Raw genomic sequence first — 24,181 nt, forward strand, 5'->3', positions numbered from 1 at the left:
TATTTGGTTGCTGTGCTCTGCGATTTATATTTTATTTTGTAAATGTATAACTATATCTTTCATAAACTAACAAAAACTTACATTTGTAGTTATTGTTTTTAATTCAACATTTGAGTGTTGAGTAATTTTACGTTACAGTGATTATATTATCTCATATAAAATGTTCTCAGAAGTTTAGATTTATTGTCTGGAATCTTAGCAACTTAGAGAATGTGTACAACTCTAAAAAATATATGAGTTATAATTGTAGCAAACAGTTTATTTACTAAAGCTGATTTCCGTGGGTTTCACAACAACTGCAGTTTTAACATTTGAACACATTTTTATTTATTTTTTTACAATTGGTATTGAAATGACGTAACAGTTCCTGCACTATAGAGCACATTTTATTTGATAGAAATTGGACATTGCAGTAATATCAACGGCAAACCGTTCACTGTGGCTGAATCCATGTCGACTTTATTGATTGACTTAAATGAAAAAGCCAATTTTCTCAAATAAACGATGTCAAATAAACGCTCACCTTACATGTGCATGCTTACATAAATTAGAAAACGTGATTAAACACAGAATTCTGAATTTAAAATCTTACAAATCATTTCAAAGTGCGTCTATGACAGACCTAAAAAACCCAAGTCCAACTCGTGGATAAATATGACGTTCTTCACAAAAAAAAAAAACACTGCCGTACAGTTTTGGATATTTACTAGAATCAATATATGCAACTAAAAATACTATTCAAAATTTGCGTCTTGAACAAATACATACCCAAGTTTTACATCAGTGTGGAATAACCTTCTAGTCTAGTCTATTTTATTTTCAATATTTACATTCTTTTGCAGCAACAAGAAATAAGTACAATTCATACAAACGTAAGATTTGTAGTCTGTAGTTTCGACAAAGACCAATGCGATATATAGACTATCTTTTCGAATATTAGAGAAATGAATTTGTAAAATGACAAAACGAAGTCTATTCAACACTACGGCAATTTATCCTTACGAAACTGGATTTTAGTAGTGTTCATGAATAAAGTGCCACAGTTTGGTTTTGAGAAAAACAAAAAGTTAGCAATGACAGGCCACTTCACTGATGGGTAAAATACTTTTTTTTTTTGTTCATAACAACATTAAGTAAAATAAGAATATTCGACATGTACCCATCAGAATGCACATATTATATTATGTCCTTTTTAATATCCCCTTACTTTACCAAATTAATGTCACAGAATCTGTGCAGACCAAAACAGGCTTACTTCATTGTAAATTACATTTTAATCGTAAATTGAATCACTTTACAACATCCAAGTGAAATGGCCACACAGTTATTTCACCAGGTGACACTTTATAATAACTTTCACTTTTAACTTAACAAATAGGTATTAAGCTTTACAGAAACTTAGTTCATGTACACTCGAATAGCTAAAAAGAGATGAAACTTTGGTTCGTATTGTTTCACATAGGATATTCAGAATTGAATGTGCATTGACTGGCGATCTGATAGTGTTTGTTAACAGTTGGAATTACTGAAAGTTTTTATAAAGTGTTACCGAACTTGAACAGCACAACCTTTTTGTGAACCGTCAGGTGAGTTTCTAGTCCATTCGAGATTCGTGTACGTGCGTTTTGAACGGGGTTAATCGAGGGAGTTCGCACGGCCGTTCATGCCCGTGGTCGGGACAGACTCGGGAGGTTGCAACAGGTCAGGTGAGTGGCACGAGGGGCTACCGGGCACACTGTGATCGCTGTCGGTGTCGCTCCCGCGTTTCCCTCCACTCGCCCCAGAGCCCGACCCTGATGAGCCTCCGGCACTGTGCGTTTTGACATGTTTACTGAGGTGGTCGCTCCGCATGAACCTCTTGTTGCACACGGGACAAGCGAAGCGCTTCTCGCCGGTGTGCGTGCGTAAATGTCGCTGGAGCTCGTCGGAGCGCGTGAACCTCTTCCCACAGAACAACCAGTTACACACAAACGGCCTTTCTCCGGTGTGCCACCTCAAATGAGCCTTGAGGTGCGACGTTTTGCCGTACACTTTTCCACAGCCGGGAATGTGACAGCTGTGTAGCCCTTTTCTGCGGAGGCTCGCGCCAGCTGGACCCAGACGTTCCGCCTCTTGACAGTTCGGACAGTCGCACGTCGCTCTGCCCGAGTAGCGCCGCGCCGAGGACCGCGGAGATCCCGCCAACGAGGCCGTCGGACCCCCTGTCAACATGGAACCTCCCGCTCCGCCCAGGGGAGAGGGACTGGAGTCCGGGTACGAGGAGAGCACGGGTTTGAATCCGTCCATGAGATGCTGACCGGTGGTCAGGAGATGCGGGGACGCACCGGTGCTAAAGGCAGAGTGGCTTAAACTCGAGTAGTCTGAGTTGTATCCCCCCAGAGGAGAGTGTAAGGAAGTCTGCAGCCCACCGGAGTGAAGGGACGACTGGAGCGCAGCTCCGTTCGGGTTCTGCACGTCAATCCAACCGGCTCCCACGTCCCACCACGCGGACGCGCCCGTGGTGCCCACATCCCCAGTGGGGATGCCAGGGTGCGAGGACTTGAACCACGACTCGTAGGGATGCGCCACGCTCATTCTCGGGTAAATGCTTTGCAAGCTGTCCACGGACGTGTGCACCTTGGAAATAAACATGGGCTGGTGGCTGGGCTCTTGGGAGTTGTTGGAAACCGACGCCTGGAAAACGGAGTAGTCGTTTCCGAAGTGGGAGTTGGATGAAGTACCAGAAGTTAAGGAAAAGGCACTGGATCCCGTGGAAGTGTTCGTGCCAAAAGAGTCGCTTAAACCACCACCATTCCGAGCGAAAGAGGACAAGCTGGATCCCAAACTACAGCTGCTGGCTGCCGCTCGCTTCCACGGGTGGAATCCTTTTCCGAACGAAGCCGAGTTATCCGAAATAGAGGAAGGAGATGGACTCGGACTCCCGATTTTGTTACACGTCGCAGCCAACATGGCTAAAGGAGTCGACCCCAATCTCGGCTCCTCCTGGAACAAAAGAAGTTAAAAGGTGAGTAAAGATGGTAGATTTGGGAACTGTGTGCGTTCGAAGAACAGTTTTAACTCGCTGCGACCCCAGCATACCTGAAGTGAGGCAGTTACGAAATCTGAACCACTGAAATACAGCCACTCGCAAACACAAAACAAAAGCGAAACAGCATATAAATACCAAGATAAGTTATACATACAATGTCGTAGTTGAGAAATGGAAGTCCTGCTTGTTTCTCTCGCTTAAAACATAATCAAGTGACTCTCTCCCCGGCTGACCCAAGAAATTTTAATCCCCACGGCAGGACAATAAAGGAAACTAATTAAACCAGCACGAAACTCCTTAGACTCACCCCTAGAAGTGAAGTTGCCATCACAAAAGTGCCCTCCTCAGAGGATCTTTTTATATTTATGAATCAGAGCACTGTTTTTTTTAGAGGTGTGCAATACAATGATGTGGTCCGCCCATTCCAGCACAATTGTAGCTCCTCTCACGGCTTTGAAGTGCCGCTGTGACACGGGCGACCAATCAGGAAGAGCCGTACCTTCACGCGGCCACATTCTAGCGTGAGGTCATCGATGGAGCACTTCAGACAAGATCTCCACCCCTTCCAACACCCCCCTCATAATAAAACTCAAGTTAAATGAGTAGGACTGGAAGTTTTAGGGAAAACTTTTCTATTCTTTTGTATGAAGAGGTTAACGAGGTTACTGGACCCCTGATCTGTTATGAATTATTATTATTATTATTATTATTATTATTATTGTGTGTGCTACAAGTTGTGAAAACGGTAAAATAGCAATTACATATCATATCACTCTTACAATTCGTTGTCATTTTCTTACAGGTTGTTTTGTGGAATGTAAATTCCCATTTTTTACATTCTATTGTGTTTTTATTTATTTTGTATAAGATAACGGTTCTTTAAATGTTTGACAGTTGTTTCGAAAATTAACAGGTTTAATAAAACTTTCATTTAGTAGACAAAAGTTAAAATTATTCAAATAAGCGTGCATTGTAAGTGGACGCATGTATATGCGTGCATAGCAAATTAACGAAATCAATATGGATAGGCTACTCTTATAACTTTAGGCTATATTTAAACATATTATCTCTTTCTTTCGTTGTTTCCTTAACACAACACAAACACACACACAGCTTTTTACGCAGGCTGGTGTATTTTCTGATATTTTGTTATTATTACGTATGCATTACGAATTCCGAGCATTTAACTCTGTGAACTTGTTGGTCAGTATAAAAAAATAATTTCACATAATGCATGTAAACGTCTTTACAAGGTGGAATATGGCTTTTGTGTTCTGTTAACTCTCAACAGCAATACAGCGGCAGGCTATTGATATCAGGACGATGAATGCAGAAATGCTCTCAGGATAATGATGTAGCCCTGGCTACTCTATTTACGTGCGTCGTGGACTGGAGGCATAAATTTCATTTGAATTTCAAATTTAATAAAGCAGGAGGTTTTTAATCATGAGAAGTTTTATTTGTTTGATATTAACATTCTTATTGACCGGCTCCGTTGACCAACTTGGTCATTATAGGACAGCAAAAAGTTAATTAAAACGACCGAAGATTATTCATCAAATCATCTGCCTCCGCCGTGTCGCCTCCTTTATTGCGGGAAGTGATAGATGGCTGATCAGATTCATTTCTCTGTTTCTTCGATTTACACAACAGTTCTGTTGTTTCCTTGGCAGTGCTTACCCTTTCTAATTCAAAGAACAAAAAGCAGTTGAGCTCAAAATTGAGAGTGAGAAAAATACGCAACAAAAAAAGGCACATCGGGGAGAAACAAACGAAACTTTGCGCAAATTGTAAGAGTCAGCCATGTAGCTATACTGAAAAAAACAGTACAGTGTGTAAAGTTAATTCTAAAGAATGAATAAAAATATGTTAAAATAATCAAACTTACAGATTTTGCGTCAAACATCCAGCATGTCAAAATAACTGAACTTTTCTCTCAGATGATTTAAAGACTTAGGTTTGTGGATGGTGAGATTATAATAACTAGCCTAACCAATGAATCTCTGTCCAGCACTAAAACATTTTCATGCCACACAGACTAAAAACACACACACACACAAAAAAAAAAAAAACAGCCACGAAATTGCATCAGCATGTAAAGACAAACAAACAGACAAATAAAGTGGTGGATAACGTTCCATAACGTGCAATGCGCAACCCTATAACCAAAATACAAATGTCACACACACACACACACACACACACACACACATATACACACAAACAAATGTCCCATAAACTGCAGCATTGTTTGATTGCAACAGATGCATGATGCACATACCGTGTCTGTGTCCTCGCTTTATTGATTGACCCCGCGCGCATCTCCTCTCGCACAGCAGAAGGCAGTGGCGCTCGCGCACAGTGAACGCGCAGACCCTGGAAGATAAATGTTACTTTGGGAATTGAGTTTAATTACGAATAACGGAGGAGCCGCTCGGCCACCGGTGGTGTAATCAAAACATGTGTTCATGTCCTCTGACAAGACAGCGCGAGAGACGCGCGAGAGAGGATGAGGTGGAAGCGCAGCAACAGCGTGCGATTTTTATAAACAATACAACAGAAAACACATTTCACAATTTTAGAACTTTTAAATAAATTATTAAAAAAATACTAAAAGTTTAGAACGTATACTTGGTCGAAAAATGTGCAGATACAATTTAACTCGTGATTTGTGATTAGAACTGTAAGTGGTTAAATGAAATAAATGAACGAACAAAATAAAACAAATCTTTCAAAAATAAAAAAAGGTGTCGAAAACAACAACCACACGTTCGCTCATTTAATATCCTGTTGCTTTCTTTCCCAAGATGTCATACAGGCCACCGAGGTTCTTTTTGGCCTGTATTGAACAGATGTCCCTATCTCAGCCTTTCTTCTCCCATGCATGGGCTACATTACCGTCATGAAATCAAGCTGAAGAAACCTGTCCCATTCGTGGCCCTAATCATCGCGTTATTCTGGCCCAGTGCGCACGAACAAAATGGGTTGGGTGCTCTCAATAATTTTGCGAAAAGAAAAGAGGGGAAGTCAGCGGCTGTGTCCCGGAGATGGTGGGAGCACTTTCTTCTTTAATCTTATGATTATCCAGGAAAACTGATAATCTAGTGGTCTACCTGTCCGAGTCCTGCGAAACTTCAGCAGACTAATTGCCGGAATTCGAAACTAGTAATAAAGATTTAAGACTACGTTGAAAGCATCGAGTAAAAAAAATAATAAAATAAAATAAGTAAATAAATTATCACTTTGATGGAAGACAATTATACGTTTAAAATCATTATTTTTTATTTATTTCGAAAGTCAGAATCTATTGTTAAATAAGCCTAAAAACGTACTTAGTTTTGCCTGAGTTTATTTGCAAGGAATCAGTTTGTGTTACTGGATTACAGGTTTATAACTAATTAATTTTCTTTAATTTACTATTTAATTATCCTTTTATATGCAGTAGGCTACATGTGACCCTGGACCACAAAAAACAGTAATAAGGGTAATTTTTTAAGCTTTCCATTGATACATGGTTTGTTAAGATAGGACAACATTTGGCTGAGATACCTATTTGAAAATCTGGAATCTGAGGCTGAAAAAAAAAGCAAAAAACAAAACAAAACATGATATTATTGAGAAAATCGCCTTAGAAAATGTTCAAATGAGGTCCCTAGCAGTGCATATTACTAATTAAAAATAAGTTTTGTTATATATATATATATATATATAGGAAATAAAGTAAATATCTTCATGGAGCATGTTCTTTACTTAAAAGAGGCTATTGCTACAAATATACCTTTACTTATGACTGGTTTTGTGGTTTAGAGTCACATATAACAAATAATTGTATGTGTTATGAATCTCTCTCTCTCTCTCTCTCACACACACACACACACACACACACACATACTTGTTATACAAATGATTTCAAGCATTATAAACAGTTACTATAGATCAATGTAATGCTTTTGTAAAATATCATATAAATGTGGGGCCATGGCCGGACTCTTTCTTTTCAGCAGGAGGTGGGACAGAGAGACCAGATGTCCCTGTGTGTGCAGGGCTGCCAAGTGAGGCTAGGGCAGTGGAGCCCGAGACACAAGAGCCCAAATGGTGTGACAAAGGAGGAGCAGGAAGCCTGGCTCTGCCTGGATGAACCTCAGAGAGCGCCAGTCCACATCCACATCCCAGACCCAACCCCTCGGCGCACGTCCCACAACCCCATTGAACCACTAGAGCAGGGCCGTGGACCATGTGCTGACTTTTTGCTGGATCACACAACCATAGACATGATCACAGGAGTGTAAACGCTGACATATGATCACTAGTAGAGGACAAGTCTGTGGAGTTTAAGCACAAAGCTCAGACACATGCACAGGTTAGTCAAGCAAAAAACACATTTATAATGTTTTTAGGGCTCTTGTATATTTAAAACACAGCGTTGGCAATGAATACCAGCTGCTTTGTGTAATTAATGAATTTAAACTAACCAGATAAGGTGGTGTTTTTCATTTGACATACACCAGCGTACGCTGCTTGTGTGTGTCCCGTGTCCAATAACTCATTCATCTTGATTTAATCAGTGTTGTGTGGACACTGGATGGGGGAGGAGGCATCCAGCGGCTAATCACCGAAGCTAAACACCTGGAAATGTGGCATCATGGGCTATGTGGTCATTATCATTATCATAAGCCCTCTAATTAACCAACAAATCACATGCTAATGTATCACAGGAGTCAATGTACTTAACTGAATGACAGATGCAAATTTTCTTAAGTTTTAAATATGACAACAGGGTCAGCTCTTGCTGTTACCCGAAGGACTTGTTTTAATCATAAACTCTAATTTTGAGGGTAAAGGGGCATTTTAATGTTTCAAAAGTTAATCCGTTGGATTGAAATGTCTGATGAACGTCTGAATTGATTTGAAGGAGACATACGTTTGCAGGATCTAAATTATAATCCTACACTCAATATAACAACACAGATGTCAAAAAGAAAAGTGCAAAATAAATAAATAAATATATTTTATTATAAATATTAAAAAATAAACAAATAAGACAGACAGATCATAGATAGATACAGAGACAGACAGACAGACAGACAAACAGACAGACAGATAGATAGATAGATAGATAAAAATAAGTAAACAAATATTTAAAATAGATAGATAGATAGATAGAAATAAGTGTTATAAAATGCTAAATAAATAAATATTTAAATTATACATGTATATTAAAGAGTAATTTAATAAAAAAACAAACAAACATACAAATAGATAAATACAAATATATAAATAAATAAAGCCACACAGACTGATAAAGTTTAATTTAACAACATTATGGTATGTATGGTTGTGTTTGTCCAGTCATGCATGAAAACACAGTTAAGTATGATGCATTCTGAGGAGCAGTGCTTTTGTGTCTGGCTATTTGCTGGCCATAGTGAGGTCATCAGGAGCGGGGAAGCAGGCTTTGTGAAGGCCCTGCACAGGTGTGGCAGCAGCCCTCGCTGAAGGAGTGCAGTGAAGCACGAACAATCATCTAAATGTCTGTGAGATGAAATGGCTAGTTAACAATCTTTTGACTGCCCCAACCTCCGAGCTTTTGTCGGCTATCGATCGACCAGCTGCCACTGGGTCATTGTCAGCCTGGATGGGAGCCCCTTTGGCTGGCAGGGATGGGTAGCAGTTTGTGTGTGTGTGTGTGTGTATTTGTGTGTTGGATAGGGGGTTGTTGCTTCTTACTAAAAGGCTTTCTTAATCTTTAAGTTATAGGTAAGTCTAGTTAATTAGGTAAGATTCATTATTTGAAAGATTAAGTCACAAAAAGGAAAAAAAATAGTCTTTCAAGTCTATGAGGTTCTATGATAGAACTGAAAAAAAAGTGATTAAATCATATGGTTCACTTAACATGTACGTAAGCAAGTAGACAGCTCCTTATTCTTTTTAAGGTGATATGTTGACTCAATGTAATCATGGAAAAAATCAGTAAATAATGTTTGAGTATGAATAGGTCATTTTGAATATAAAATTAACTCTAGATGTCACAAATAACAAATAACTACAAAAGCAACCAGAAAACAATGTAAATACATATTGAAAACAGAAAAAATGTTTTACCTTATTAATTATTCATGCCCAAGTGCATGATGGGAACAACTGGATCATGACTCAAAGTATTTACTCAAACAATCTTTGTAAAAGTAACAAACAATTCCAAGTAAAATATACTTATATGTTCATACTTTGAATTCTGCAAGCTTAAAGCGAGTACTAATATTGAATTTACTCTTTTTTTTTTCATTCTTGCCTGAACTAAATTATTTAATGTAGAATTATTTTCTGTATTATTTACTTCACTACAAAAATCATTTTTTATCAGTGTGGGCAGACCTGAACTGCTTCTAAAGTGTCCAATGGTCCTATTAGAATGAACACAACTGATCACAAATCCAATTAAACCATCACAATTATTTAATACACTGTTTATTCCCAGACTTTTCTGACTGTCCCCTACATTACTCCAGTGGGTATGTGCAAGTTTGTCAGCGCGAGGGACAGTGCTAGAGCCAGAGGCACTGAGTAAAGTGCTGAGAGTCAGCCCTGACTCCAACAGTTTCAGTAATTATCCACAACTGCCCATTCTGTCCATCTACAGCCATAATGGAGACCAGAGCGTGTGCCTGTCACCACTACAGAAAGAGAGGGAAGGGACAGGCGAAAGACAGGGCGGAGAGACAAGTATTTGCCTTCCTCATTATGTCATTGCGGTGACACAACAGCAACTTCTTTTTTTTCTTTGTCACTGTGACAAAACATTTAAGTTAACGAAATCATTCTGAGAGGGGCCCCGCATCATTAAATAAAGTTCTCAGGAAATATACTGACACTATGCCAGAGAGATGTGCTGCTGTAATTGCTGCAAAAGGTGGACATACCAAACATAAGAGTTAAAAGTGAATAAAAACAGTATGATTTCAGTGATCTGATGTTTGTTGTGCTTAGAGCAACCATCTGCATGTTTCATAACATAAACATAATACAATGAAATCATGTTTGGCCACTATTGTACATATACTTATTCAAGCATTGACTGAACATCTTAATTATTACATTTAAACTGTGTTTTTTATGACGATGTTATAGTTGATGCCCTCCAAAGCATGGTCTACTTTACACACTGCTCACTCAGAAAGGGAGGCTTATTGATTATTTTTTGTATTCGCAGACATTCCTTTGTCCTTCCATAGCCTGACACTTGTTTTTAATCAGTCAGCTGATGTCTCTTGGCTTATAATTTGTGCTCAGTTGACACGAAGAGAATTTAGATGTCACAGACAGAAAGGCGCTGGAACTGTGCTGAGGTCAGCAGGCACCTGCCGTGCTAGACTCTAGAGATATGTGGCGGCATGTCATTGCAACAAAAAGATGCTCCTGTACTCCAAAAACGAACTTCACACAAGCTACAGTTTATTGTTCTATGTAGCTTTAAAACCAAGAGATATAGTTTTATTTTGCTACCCTTTTATGATCTATCCTATGTCTATCATGTTCAAAACATCTCAAATTTTGATTAGATTTTTATCCCCCCAGGCGCTGACCAAAAAGATGCCACTGAGACCTCGAGAACATTGCTGGTTCGAATCTCACACCATCAGATGCCAAGATCTCACAGCTTTTGAGTAACCTGGATGTTCTCAGCATTGTGCAAAAATAATGCTGAACAAAAACGCTGCAGGATAAAGTTCGTTGGATAGAAACATTGACTCTACTTAAAGTCCAGCCTTGCATTCAAAAATCCATGTGCATTTCCCTTCTGGAAAAATCGAATCGAAGAAGAAGTAAAAATGAGAGAATTGTGGAACGGAGATACGAAGGAGGGGCTTGCTAAAAGAAGTCAGGACAGTCTCACCATGCAATTTAATCACTGTATACCCAGGCAAGTATTGACAGTTGTCCTGTGGAAGCTATTAAAGTTGCTGTCCAAGGTTAAATGAAATTGCAGTTTATCAGGGGAGCATTGAGAAAATAAGGGAATCTGCTGGAGCCGGCTGATTAATGTGGAGCATGATCAACACAAGGGGGTTCATTAAACCATACATCACTAGGGTAATTTAACATGTCATCGTGCCTGCTGTCTCCCCCTGCAACACGTGTATTTATGTGTGCGTGGGGGTGTGAGATTGTGTGTGTACATCAAAGAATCAGTGTCGGTTTGGGTGTTGGCTGATCTTATATTGTGAGAAATGATATGCAGCATTGTATCGTGCTGAAATGAAATAACGGTAATTGTTAAAATGCTCCTTCCCACTTTTGGGGTCTGTAGGTGCATGATGGGTAAAATATGACATGGAAGGGTAACCTTCACATATGGGTATTTTGTTGGAAATTTGAGGACTTTTAGAAAATAAACTCTCATAAAACCCAATTTACACTTTCACTCATTTATTTAATGTGTTTAACAATGTCAAATAGTGCATATAGAATACATCAAAGGAAAATGCAGTCATTGTATTTTGTTTTCTGAAAAGTCACAGTTTGCTTGTCATTTTCACAGTATATTAAATTGTTTTAGTTAGCAGCATTCTGTGGTGGAAATTACATTTAAAGGGGTCATAATGATGTTGCTAAAAAGAACATTATGTTGTGTATTTGGTGTCATGAAATGTGCTTATGTGGTTTAAGGTTCACAAAACACATTATTTTCCACATACTGTACAATATTGTTTCTCATCTATGCCCCGCCTTCTGTCACGCGTTATTTTTTACAAAGCTCATCAGTCTGAAAAGTGAGGTATGTTCTGATTGGCCAGCTATCCAGTGCGTTGTGATTGGCTGAATGCCTCAAGCGTGTGATGGAAATGTTACACCATTCACCATACTTTGATGACGTGTCCTGGCACGACGAGACAAAAACAATAAAAAACTAATTACAAACGAGGTATTTGTTGCATCCAGGGGGGACATCTATACTGATTATGATGACTTACACTGTCTTATTACGCGTTGCATTAAGTATCGCGCTGTGTAAACATAATACCATGTCTGCATTTGTGATATGCTCAAAGATCCGATTTTAATAATCAGTGGGAAATCTTTTACTTATGTAAACATACTTACATAGTGTGAGTCAGAAGTGCCAGAATGTCCTTGCAAATATGGAACTGCCCCACTTTATAGAAAAATTCGGGTGTAATAATCAAGGAACTTTGCTGCCGTACCATGGGTGCAGCAGGCGCAATGATATTACGCAATACGCAGTACCTGAAAATAGTCCCTATTTTCACCCATGGTAAGGCAGCAAAGTTCCTTCCTTATTATGCCAGAATGGGATTATAGTTCCTAGCCATATCAGCCTAGAAAATCATAACTTTTCATTTTTCGTCTTCGTACACAATGTAACTACAGAAGAGTCATGTTTTAAATAGGAAGAAAATAGAAACTCTTTTTTGTTCTTGTGTCTCTTCTAATAGGGCAAACTTGTATAGGGCAAAATTGTGCTTTATGATGAGGCCTGGATTTATATAAACATTTATGTAAAATTTAACTCTACAGATATTGAAATAGGCTCATTTATACTGATTTCACACATTTGATTAAAATATTTTGCATTTTTAAAATTCAATATTAAGAGCTGCATGACAGAACCTTGGCCTCTCTATCACCATCTTTGGTTGAAAATTATTTGCATGTTACTTGCATAGTAACCATAGAGTTTTTGAAGTTCAAAATGGGTGGAGCCGGCCATCACCATATTGGCAGAAAATGGCCAAAAAGCTGGTTGCTGAAACCACGCCCACCTTGCGCGATGATGGTGACCACGCCCTTAATTATGCAGAATTTTAAGGCTTAATATAATTTAAACGGATAACTTATACAAAAATTCACACCCCTCAGAGTTGTCATGAAGGGCAAAATTAGCTATATAGACCAAAACCACTTTTTGTTCCAGGCTTTTGTTTTGTTTTCTGGTGTAATGTTGGGCATTTTAACATGGGGAGTCTATGGGACTGACTCCCCCTTTAGTCACGTACGTGTTGATTTCATGAGAGAGACTGGAAGGTTACCGCTTGGTAACCTAACTGTTTTACATTAGTTTCGCTTAGGCTTGACAGAACAGATCTGTTATTAATTTAGCATTCTGTTATTAATTTAGCATTAAGTGTATTAAAGAAAAAAAGTAATCGGAGCGAACAAGTAATTATTTATTATATCTGCCTGTGATTATCTGAGTTTTGCTTTGGCGGAGGCTTTGGCACTTTCCCTTGTTGACTCTAAACAGTTCTTCATTTTGACAATGGAGGATTTAACAGAGTTTAACGATGGTTGCTTTTAGAAGTTCTACTAGTTCTACTTCTCTTATTAGTTCAAAGTATACACAACAACATTATTTATTGTAGTTACAAACCACACAGGATAGTAAGCGTACCTTGTTTTTATTACAGCACGGCATAAATAGAAAAAATCAAATTATGCACGCTAGATATTTTTGCGTGGAATCCGACCCGACAGCTCAAAAAAACAAATCGTTATTGTAGGCCTACCCTAGTGAATCTGGATGAAGCATGAATATGATTTTGGAAATGGATTTTTATGTGCTAGGTCAGTGATATATTTGTATGTGTAAGAATGTGGGACAAAGCAAAAACAATAACAGCTACACGTATAAAAGTATCAAAAATGACGAAGATGCAGTACAAAAATATTACAAGACAATTTTAATGTGACCTTCATTTGTAAGTTTTAATAAAAGTCAAAGTTTTTGTCATAAAAGTCCCCATAGTTCAAGAACTCCCATATATAGAATCAATTTAAAATCTTTAATATTGCAAGAGACTTAATCACTTTGATAGCTGAACAGAAAAAACTGTGACAAACAAGGGCACTATATCACTTCTGCAGGGACGTCTGGCGTTTCTATTAACATCCTCATCGTTTCACAGTTTCCCCCAATGTCCGGCCCTCTCTAATCAGGAGGGCCTCATGATCACTTGCAGTTTTGCAGTGGGACTGGCGCGCAGGCATAAATAAGGCTATGCTAATAGAGCTGGGCAAGGCATGTCATTTATTATCAAGGATTTGTTTACAGGAGGATAATTGATGGTGCCTGCGGGACAGAGGAGAGTCGGACATGAATCACGGGCCAGACGAGGCTCTTGATAAGGCGCTGAGAGTCGCTCGTAATTAAGCGGGGCACTAGAGACCAATTGTTTGTGGAATGATTTGGCCGGGGCTAATTGACACTAATTGTTTAATCTGATTTTCTTGCCTTCCACTGTGATTCTAAGTCAGGCCCAGTAGAGCAGTCATCCACAACACTGTATTAATGAGGTGTGAGGGGATATTAGTGCGTGTATGGATGTGTGTGTGTGTGTGGTCGAGGTTCATGCATATGGAAGGGAATTAGTTCTTGGAACGTCTGACGGTTCTCGAGGAAGAATTGGGAGAAGAATATGGTAAATGCGTATGTGATATTTCACGTACGCAGTGTTTACATTTAAAATAAATGAATCGTGATTTGTCTTACTGTCTTTTACTTTAAACTGCTGGGTACAAATGATCTTGGTGGGTTGCTTTCTTCCCTAATGTGTTGCATGTGGCTGGCTACAAGCTGTAAATGAAACTTCCAGCCCTGCTCAGCCCGCACACCTTCAGTCAGGTTATCACACAGCGCTAACAACAGCGGGGCTGCTTCAGTCGATCTGATTTACCAGTGCTCTTCAAACCCCTCTGAGAACAGTTCAACCCCACTCTGTTCCAGCTGACTGACACATAATGGTTTTTAATAGCCATATTACTTAAAATTACTGGGTCAACAGTAGCAAATGTGTTTCATGGCTCATTAGCCAAAAATGTTAGACAAACAGTGCCTCTATATTTAACATTAGCGAAGATGCAGGAGAAATGTTTTCATGTTGATGATATGGAGTCTCACCGAGTCTAATACTGGGGCTTTTTGGCAAAAGCAATGAGTTCCTGGAGAATGTGCAGGGTTAATATTTTTTTCTCATATGCCAGTGATTTTAAAATTGTTATGACTGTATATTAATTTAGATCGCTGGGGTTTTCCCTTTTTATTTCATTAATCATGTAAGAACCTTTGCAGAGAAAATTTAACCAAAATAATAAGTCATGGAGACAAAATCAAGTTTTTTTTTTATTTGTTTGATGTATGGAATAAATGCACATAATTTTAGTTTTTAACTCATTATTATTATAGCTGATATTGAATATATAAATAATAATAACCAGCCAAATTACAGAATAGTTTTTTTTTTAGTTGATCAAATTAAATATTCCACAATGCTGCTGAATATTTTTCATTCCATCATTTGTATTTTGATGCCTAATCTATACAGCCTTATGTTATAGTCTGATATTAAACAATTGTGCCAAAATGCTATGCTTTCTGCATAGGATTACAATAAAACTCTAAATCTGACTTTGTATTTTAATTAAGCTCTCTCAGGTTTGCAGTGTAGGTCAAATAGTTTTCCAAAGCATGTGTAGACGACGATGATGATGTTGTCATGCTGAACTGTTTTATCAACTGTTCTTCGGGGGTTAGTTTAGTAAAAAAGTTTCCAGACAAAGTCATCCTGCTTCATCTGATTGCATTTGGCACATTTATAAAAACACTTAAAGATGGGACGAGCCGAACCAATGAACATTAGATCACATTTAACACTCATCAGCCTTCTAGCTTTTTAATTAACACAAACCGTGATGAGAAATTAATGATGATTAGAATGGGAGATGTAGTATGTTATCAGGATCACTGGTGGTGAAGGGTGGGATTTTGCTGCACTCTTGCCAGAATCACAGCTCGGTTGGCACACATGCAGAAGTTACAGAAGCATGTTTACGTTATTTTAGTCTTTGAGGTTTGGAGCTTTAACTTCTAATTATTTACATGAAATTGATATTTAATAAAACTCCACCAGATCTTCATTTCGTATTTGAACATTTCTTTTGACTTTCACTGGTCATGATGAAGCTTGTTTGAAGGCTGAATTATTTGCATTTCAATTAACATTTATCTTGTCAGTGTCTTCTCAATGAAGTATTTGTGATTTATCAGGGATGGCTGCCTTTACTTTGTGCTAATAATTGGATGCTTTTGAAAGGATGAGTTTCATCGATTTTGTCGATGACTGCGGACATTACTTGCGCGAACCCTAGATTGTCAGCCGGGTCTGTGTTGAGCCGCGATCAATGGCGGTGAATCTTCCCCCCTGCTTTTTTATTTACTCCAGTCCGCATTGATTGAAACATGCAATAGTTCAGGGAGATATTGTCACGACACTGAAAAGTTTCACATTCGGAGCCTCCAAAAGCTCAATTTAGATTTTTAATATCTATCGGCTTTATATAAAGATGATGATGATGATATCTGCCCTCTGATCCTTAAAAATGTCAAATGCTAATACAAAATGAAAAAAAAAAGGGTTTTGTCACTGATACAGAGCATATGAATGTAATTTTATTTTAAAAATAGTATTAGTACTTAATCTTAAAAAAAAAAAAAAAAAAAACTTTCATTGTTTGTATAAGCAATATATTTCATCTGTATAGATTTATATATATTTCAAGCACATATATCACAAGTTTCAGTCAAACTTCACAAATCTCTCAAAGAGAATAACAAAATGTAGTTTTGGGTTTTGTGTTTAAAGTCTTCCATTCTGAGCCGAACAAAGACAACAGCTTTAGTCCAGCGGATTAATCTCAGTCTAAACATCAGACAAACTCAACGCAATAGAAAACGTGGTGTGCATTCACTCTGGCCATGCAATTCATTCAGGTATTTTCAGTGGAAAAACAAAATCTGACTTCTCATTACTTCCTCAAAAAGTGGTCAAACACTGACAAATGGACAATCCCCACAATCTACCTTGTGGTTCTTGCTTCTCCCTATTACTTTACCCATAAACAATGACTAGCATGTGCTGTCAGTGAGTTGACGTTTGCATGTCCCATTTTTGTAGGAGCTTAGAGAAAGGTCACTTGTTGTAACCCATCTGGGACTCGGGTTGAATGTAATCAGTATGCACTTGTTATTCCGGGTGCCTGTGCATTCTCTTTTTATCTGCTTGTTGGAGAGAAGTTAATTTCCCTTGTGACCTTTGTGTAATAAAACAGCATTATCTGTTGCACTAGGGAAGAAGCAAATTAGCTTTCTCAGTAGTGTTTTGTCACAGAGGTGATCACTTATAAAGTTATTTACTTAATTAGATTAAGAGCGCTGTAAAGGCCCCGTCTAGAGCGAGGAGGCGTATCTTGTCTGTCCATATTATCTCATGGCCTCTCTAGCCGGAGAGCACAATGTCTGGGCATCTCTGCTCCGTTCCTCATGTTCCTGAGAAGGATTATGATGATACCGACGGCCGGCGCTTCCTAGAGACCGTGTCTAATTTTGATGAGTCAGACTAACTGTGAATCGCTTATCTGAAGTAGACCGACGAAGGAGGTTGGATGACAACCATTTTAACACCCGGCTCCAATGTGGCCGCTTTGGAATCACCTGAACTGAACGGAATGACAAAAGCTCCATACTAAAAGCATTATGAGCGCCAATTCCCCTGTCTAAAGCTCTTAATGTGGCTATTTTGCACAGCGCTGCACGAACATGTGCTATTTGATAGCCTTGAGTTTCTTTCAGCCATTCAGTTTGGCTAATCCTTCCCCTTATGCTTAGACTGCGGCCTGATTTGTCGGTTAAACTGGATCTGCCACACTTTGTCCTAAAAAGCCTGATGGCAATCTGTCAGTGCGAAAAAGCTGTCCAAAATTTAGTTTTTCCATTGCAGGTACATGTCTGCAAGTCGCTGCTTGTTTTTATTTCATTTGGTTACAGTGCAGTGAGGTTGTTCAATAAACAGGACTGGAAAATACGCAAGGGGGGTGCCACAATACGCTTAGGCCGGCTTGTATGAGCATCTTTTTTAGGGGGGAAACTTTCTCACACACCCGTTTTTGTGAATGAAGAACAGGCGCCGAGAGTCCCACAGGTATATGCGGGTGTATTTGTGTGTGTGAACCTCTGAAGGTGAATGTAATGCTTTGCTGACCCGTGGAATCTACCTCATTATCTGGCCCATTGTGCTATTCTCCTTCCTTGGCCCCTTTCACACCCTGTCACCCAGCCACCTCCACTGCCACCGGCCTGGCCAGCTCATTCATGTCCCTTCAGCCCATTGTGAGGCCCCTGGAACCCAGGGCCCTGTAGCGAGCAGGGGGAAAGGGCTGCCCCTGCTTTGTGTTTCCCTTGCCGCTCTTCACACGCACGGCGGGGAACTTCCTTTCTCATGTCACCGAAACCGGCATGGCCTAATCCGCCTGGCCACACCACCCGCCGAGCATGCTGGGAAGGCGCATTTATAAAGCAGTCCCTAATGGTTCGTTAATAAATCGCTTCCATTTTACGCTCGACTCTTCACACTAGCGCAGAGGAGGATAACACCGGGCCGGAAGATCCGTCATTATGCATGTCGGCGAACAAGCGAGGGCTTTGATAGGAGAGTCCCGGATAGATTCACAGATGTCAGAAGATGAACGTATGAGTTTTTTGACCTGAAATAGCTCGTAACATGCTGTGATTGTGCGGAGGTGTGAGTTTTGCTCAAGGGTTAATGGTTAGAGCACTGCCCTGCTGACCGATTGCAGCCCCTCATGGGTCTCTAGAGAATCTATTTCCCATCATCCTCTGTCTTTAAAGAGGTGACTTTGGTTAAAGCACTCTGGCTAAGAGGTTAGACAGGAGCTCCATATTGACTTCGACAGTAACCAAGATGCGTACGGTCTGTGATCTGAATGGCCCCCGTGTGAGGCGTAGAGGGGGCTTCTTGTGTGAATGGGACTATGGGTGATTGGCTCAGCGGGAGCGGTCAGGGGTGTTAGGGGTGTCGGGAGCCCACAGGGCTAATCTTGTTAAGTGTGACACACAGCCGGGGGAGTGGAGGGGTGGTCCCAGTAAGACAAACACACACACACTAACAAGTGCGTTATGCACAACGCTGAATATGAGGGCAGAAGTGAATATTTAAGTAATTTTTGTTGTGTATATTAAAATAAAATTAGTGGTCACACTTTATTTTATGGTCCAATTCTCACTATTAAAAAACCATTAACTATGATTTTGCCTGAATAAACTCCCAATTTACTGCTTATTAATAGTTAGTAAGGTCGAAAGTTTAGGTTTGGGGAAGGATTAGAAATGTAGAATATGGTCATGCAAAATAAGTGGTTTATAAGTACTAATAAACAACCTATATGTTAATAATAACCACATGCTAATAAGCAACTAGCTAATAGTGAGAATTGGCCACTAAAATTAGATATTTTACTGCTCGATTTTAGGGTCCGTTATGTCGTTTTTGGCCTACCTGTTAATTTCTTCAAAGACGTAGCCCATTAGAAATGCATTTTACACATGCAGTTTTGCCAAAATTCATGAACATTTGAAAAACGTTAGCAAAGTCAATGTCATGTGGTTCGACCAACATGCTGACAAAATTCATCAGATGAAAAGTATCATATAATAGAGATCCTCAGTCATGACTGTGTGTCAAGTCCAGTAAGTCTTGTAAATTATCATATAATTTGACCAATGGAAAGGTTGAAAAATGTCATGTGGTGCGACTCCCCCAAATCATATTCATAATTAAAAATTACTGACTTTGTTTGAAAATACCCTGAAAAATATATTGACAAAACATTTTGATGACAAATGATTGCGATTGGTTGTATTCATTAATGGTTACACCACATGACATTTTTAGAACGATTTAATTGCAACTGTTCTTTAAAAAGGTATAAAAGGTTTTTAAAACCATATGAAACCAACATGTACACAATCTTAATACTTGTTTTTTAAAGATTTTTTCTTTACTTTAATACACCATTGACCCTTTAACCTTATGATAGTCAACAATATTGATTACATTGATTTGCAGTCAAGCACAAAAATATTGGCCATCATAAATGAGTTAATTGTTCTGAAGAATCTAAATGCTTGCTTTTGTGCTCATTTAGCTCATGAACTATTGTTGCAAAATTAATCCTGGCCACTTTTTTTTTGATTCAATGAAATTAAAGTCAAACTTCATGAGTGCACGAGAACGGCATAAGTGGATTAAAGTAGTAATTAGTTCTTTTTTTAGGTTTCACAGTCAAAGTAGTAATTTCAGAGGCCATGGGGTCATGTTGTTTGTCATGAGAAACTGAGATTGGGTCAATTAGAGTGTAGGAGGATGTGTTCCGTTCATCTGACAGCTGCATGTGGCGCTACAAAACTTAACAATTAGTGAACATTTAGAAGAGAGAAAAAACGAAACCGAAAGAGTGAACGGTGTACTATAATCTGCCTACAACATCGCACCGAGAGCCAAGACATAATGGACCTCTTTCAGTTTTGCCCAAAACAAAGGCAATTATTACACCATCGATTCCTCATATAGACAGAGCACTTAATAATGTGCGATTTGAGATGATTTGGATGATGTGTTGCAGTTTTTAATGCATGGAGGAGCAGAACCATTACAGGCACTCCTCACCTCCAGCAATCTGCGTTGAACCCTCTGTCAGTCAATCAATGCTCTCGCTTATCCAGAGAGGCATAAATTGGGTGGTTATAACAAACAAAAAGCTATCAGTGGCTATGAATAGAGAGCAACTACTGAGCAGGGTCAAGCGTCAAAAGCTCTGACTAACCGTGAGCGAGCTGCTGTCATCAATAATATGGAAAGAGAAAGAAAAACAGCCGGGAGAGTGTGAGTAACTCGAGATAATGGTGGAGCAGGTCTAAATCTATAGGTTATGAAATGCGCTCTCTACCTGGATTGCATTTCCTGTGATCCTGTACATAATTCCTACACAGAAATAGCAAAGATAAAGTAAAAATGCAATGCTCTTTCCTGTTGTGGTATGTGTGCCAGGTTTGAAGCTCTGTATATTGCATGAATTATCGTGAATGTCTCTGCGGGACGCTCAGAGAGGTTAAGGTCATGCAGGTATACGTGGCTGGTCCTGGTAGCAAACATAATTGGCAGCATGTTTTTTCAGGTACAGTATAAACACCTCATCTTGTCAGACTATGGCATAGCATGTAATTACCGCTCTTCCTCTCGCTAAATGGGCTCTGTATTCGTGTTGTGGGGATTTCCAGTGTCTTTCCATAACAACTCCGATCAGAGAAGAAAGTGAAGGGGGATTTAGTTCTTCTCCAGAAGTGTTTCGCAAACTTGCCTGGTAATGTTATACACGGGAGTCAAGGTGAGAAATGGCAAAGAGTGCTTAGAAGGTATTAGGGTTTTTAAACTCAGAGAGAATGCAAAATTATAAACGGCCCAGAAAAGCATTTCTATTGGAAATGTACTCACTTGGTATTTACTTATGCAAAGCACAGTCTCAAGAACACTGCTGGAAATACTTTGTGCATTAGAAGAATAAATTATACTTATTTAATAATAACAATAATAATAAAATGTAACTTTAAAATGTTAACACAGAGGAGACGAATTGTTAAATAAAGTCGTTATTTACTTTTTTTTTTGCACACAAATTGTATTCTCGTAGCTTCGTAAAATTACAGTTGAACCATTGATGTCACATGATTTATTTTAATATATAATATCTCCTTGCTATGTTCCTAAGCCTTGATTGTGTAAGGATCATTGCTGTCCATGGGAGGGTCAGAGAGCTCTCGGAATTAATCAAAAATATCTTAACTTGTGTTCTGAAGATGACTGAAGGTCTTGGAATGGCACGAGGGTGAGTAATTAATGACAGAATTATTTTATTTTCGGGTGAACTTTACCTTTAATACGTTTGACGGTTGAGTACATAGAAGTGCACAGTGTATAGTGCATCATTTGGGACACAAGTAAAAAGTTATTTCATTTTTAAGTAAATTACCTTTCAGTTCAGGAAAATATTCAAGAATATGAATAAGCACTTTATCTGAAACACAAATCATTTTTGGGTCTACGAAGTTAAGAGTTTCCTCCAGCTCTTACTAGCTCCAAACGTTCCATCAAAATAAAAATAAAAATCTGAAAGTAAAAAGACAAAGACAAACACAAGGCCATTGTCATTGCCTTTTTTCTTCCCACCCTTGGTTTCCTCTTCAGAAATGGAATCCTTTTTAAATCGAAGCAGAGGAACCGAAAGGTAATGGTTAGCACGATAACTACTAACTGATTTCATCAATCAGAGTTTTTCCCCCTGCCTTTTTTTACACTCTACAAGAGCAATTGTTGGAAGTTGGAGAGAGATTAGCTGTCAGACGCGTCAGATAAACAAGCGAGAGAACAGCAGCGGTTCTGATATGGCAGTCGAGGTAGTGGTGGGTGGTTAGAGAGACACATTTGTCATTTCCGATGTGTGTCACATGTCTTCCGCTCACAGTTCCTCTCAGTATTATTTTTTATTTACGTAGCGCTATCTGATAAGATAATCATCTTGGACGGTGTATTGACATCTAGTGGTGTGGATGTACCTCATGATAGCTGAACCTTTCGGTTACCCATGCTATTGTTGAAATATATTTGCACGATTAATTAGTTTTCTGAATGAAAGTGTCCAATTGCATAGCTAAGTATCTAAAGCCATAAATATTCAAGTGGTCATATGATCTCTAAATGGCCGCCTCCATGAAGCACCCTGATCTATGTAAAATAAAACCTCCTTTTAGGCCTTCATTTCATAAGTATACATGGTATTTAACAAATTTTTGACTCTTCTTTTTGTAAAGTGTTGATTAAGAAAAGATGACTGCACTCATATGACGTTTGTATTCAGTTTGTAAACAGGTTTTGAATAATCTGCCCTGAATCCAGTTTGTCTAATAGGCCACTTTTGACATTTCTTTCTTTCTTCTTCGTTAAAAAAAAAAAATCATAATACTGTAGGATTTTTTAATCAGCTTTAGTATCTAGTAAGAATTCTGTTATTACCGTGCTATAGCATTATGACATTATAAACCTTGTTTGAATTAAATCAAGTACACTTTGCTTTTGACAATGCATCTCTCTCTCTCTCTCTTTCTTTCACGCACACAATGTCTTTCTCTCTCTATGTCTCTGCTAAGCAAAACAGCTGTGCTGGCCTTAGAATGCATTAAGTCTCTCGTTCCTTTTAGATAGTTAAATTGTGCATGAAATGTAGCTGGCGCGGGGAGCTCCAAAGCTGGTCTGATTAGGCAACATCTGTTACATTGGGGAGAAATCTGTGTCTGTCCTAATTAGCTGTCAGACGGGGATACGGTGTACCGGATGGCGCAGGGGGCTGCCACAGGTTTCTCTCCCCCATCCCGTCACCTGCCCGACTGCCCTCCCTCCCCCTGCTAACGCCACTCATCAGATGTAATTATGGAGAACAGTGACACAAAAGAGTAGAATGGAGGGGAACAAGCTATGTCCATCTGTACAGGCACATATACACATACTAACCCTGAACCATGGGAACTATGGGTACCGTGTTGACCCATCCCAACTTTTGCACCATTTGATGTGAGCAGAATGTCTATATTTCAGCATTCAAGAGCTGATTTGTAGAAGTGTAAGTACTCGTATCTATTGAAAATGGCATTAGGGTCAGCGACTTATTTTTTTTTTTTTTTTGCATCTATTAATTTATTCAAAAATGCATTTAAAAAGCGATACATTACTTGAATACACCTCTTCTATGGAATGCATGTCTTTAATATCTGTATTAAAGTAAATTCTGATATTTTTGGGGGGTGGAGGGAAATGTTGTAAGGTAAATAATGACAGGGTGATGCAATGTTTGGATATTATAATGATATTTTTCAATATTATGTCCACAGAATCCATATGATCCGACAAATATTCAAAAAAAGACAGTAAACCGTAAAATAAGAAATTGTATCATAAAATAATGACCCCCTGAGGACACTTAAAAATTCTTGATAATTTTATCTTTTTACAACAAGGCATAATTAAATCTGGTTAAACTCCGGTAATGAAAAATTATGATATTTATTGAATTAATAATTGGTCGGAACTATATATCTTTATATCTACATCTCTCTCTCATTCTCTCTTTCGCTATTTTGTATATATAATATATGTATATATACATATAACATTTATTGAACTAATAATGGATGATAATGTTTGAAAAAAATGATACATCTATGTTGGTCTGTCT

At 38.7% G+C, this 24,181-nt stretch overlaps 1 protein-coding gene and 1 long non-coding RNA gene across 3 annotated transcripts; one reads left to right on the forward strand and one right to left on the reverse strand.

Annotated features, from left to right (window-relative positions):
* Positions 1–302: 302 nt before the first annotated feature.
* Positions 303–3,485, reverse strand: sp8b (sp8 transcription factor b). Of its 2 annotated transcripts, none has more exons than XM_026284355.1 (2): positions 3,336–3,485; positions 303–2,982 (listed from the first exon to the last, which is right to left on the reverse strand). In XM_026284355.1, exons 1-2 carry the CDS (start codon positions 3,354–3,356, stop codon positions 1,636–1,638), a joined length of 1,368 nt encoding a protein of 455 aa, XP_026140140.1. In that variant the 5' UTR covers positions 3,357–3,485; the 3' UTR covers positions 303–1,635. The 2 variants fall into 2 exon arrangements, with proteins under 2 accessions (XP_026140140.1, XP_026140139.1); XM_026284354.1 differs by lacking the exon at positions 3,336–3,485 and adding an exon at positions 3,079–3,329.
* Positions 2,879–11,363, forward strand: LOC113116286 (uncharacterized). Its single transcript, XR_003294000.1, has 3 exons — positions 2,879–3,004; positions 7,030–7,388; positions 10,604–11,363. It is a non-coding gene; the product is annotated as an uncharacterized LOC113116286 (long non-coding RNA).
* The last annotated feature ends 12,818 nt before the right edge of the window (positions 11,364–24,181 follow it).

The sequence above is a fragment of the Carassius auratus genome, chromosome 16 (assembly GCF_003368295.1).
Source record: "Carassius auratus strain Wakin chromosome 16, ASM336829v1, whole genome shotgun sequence".
Classification (NCBI taxonomy): domain Eukaryota; kingdom Metazoa; phylum Chordata; class Actinopteri; order Cypriniformes; family Cyprinidae; genus Carassius; species Carassius auratus.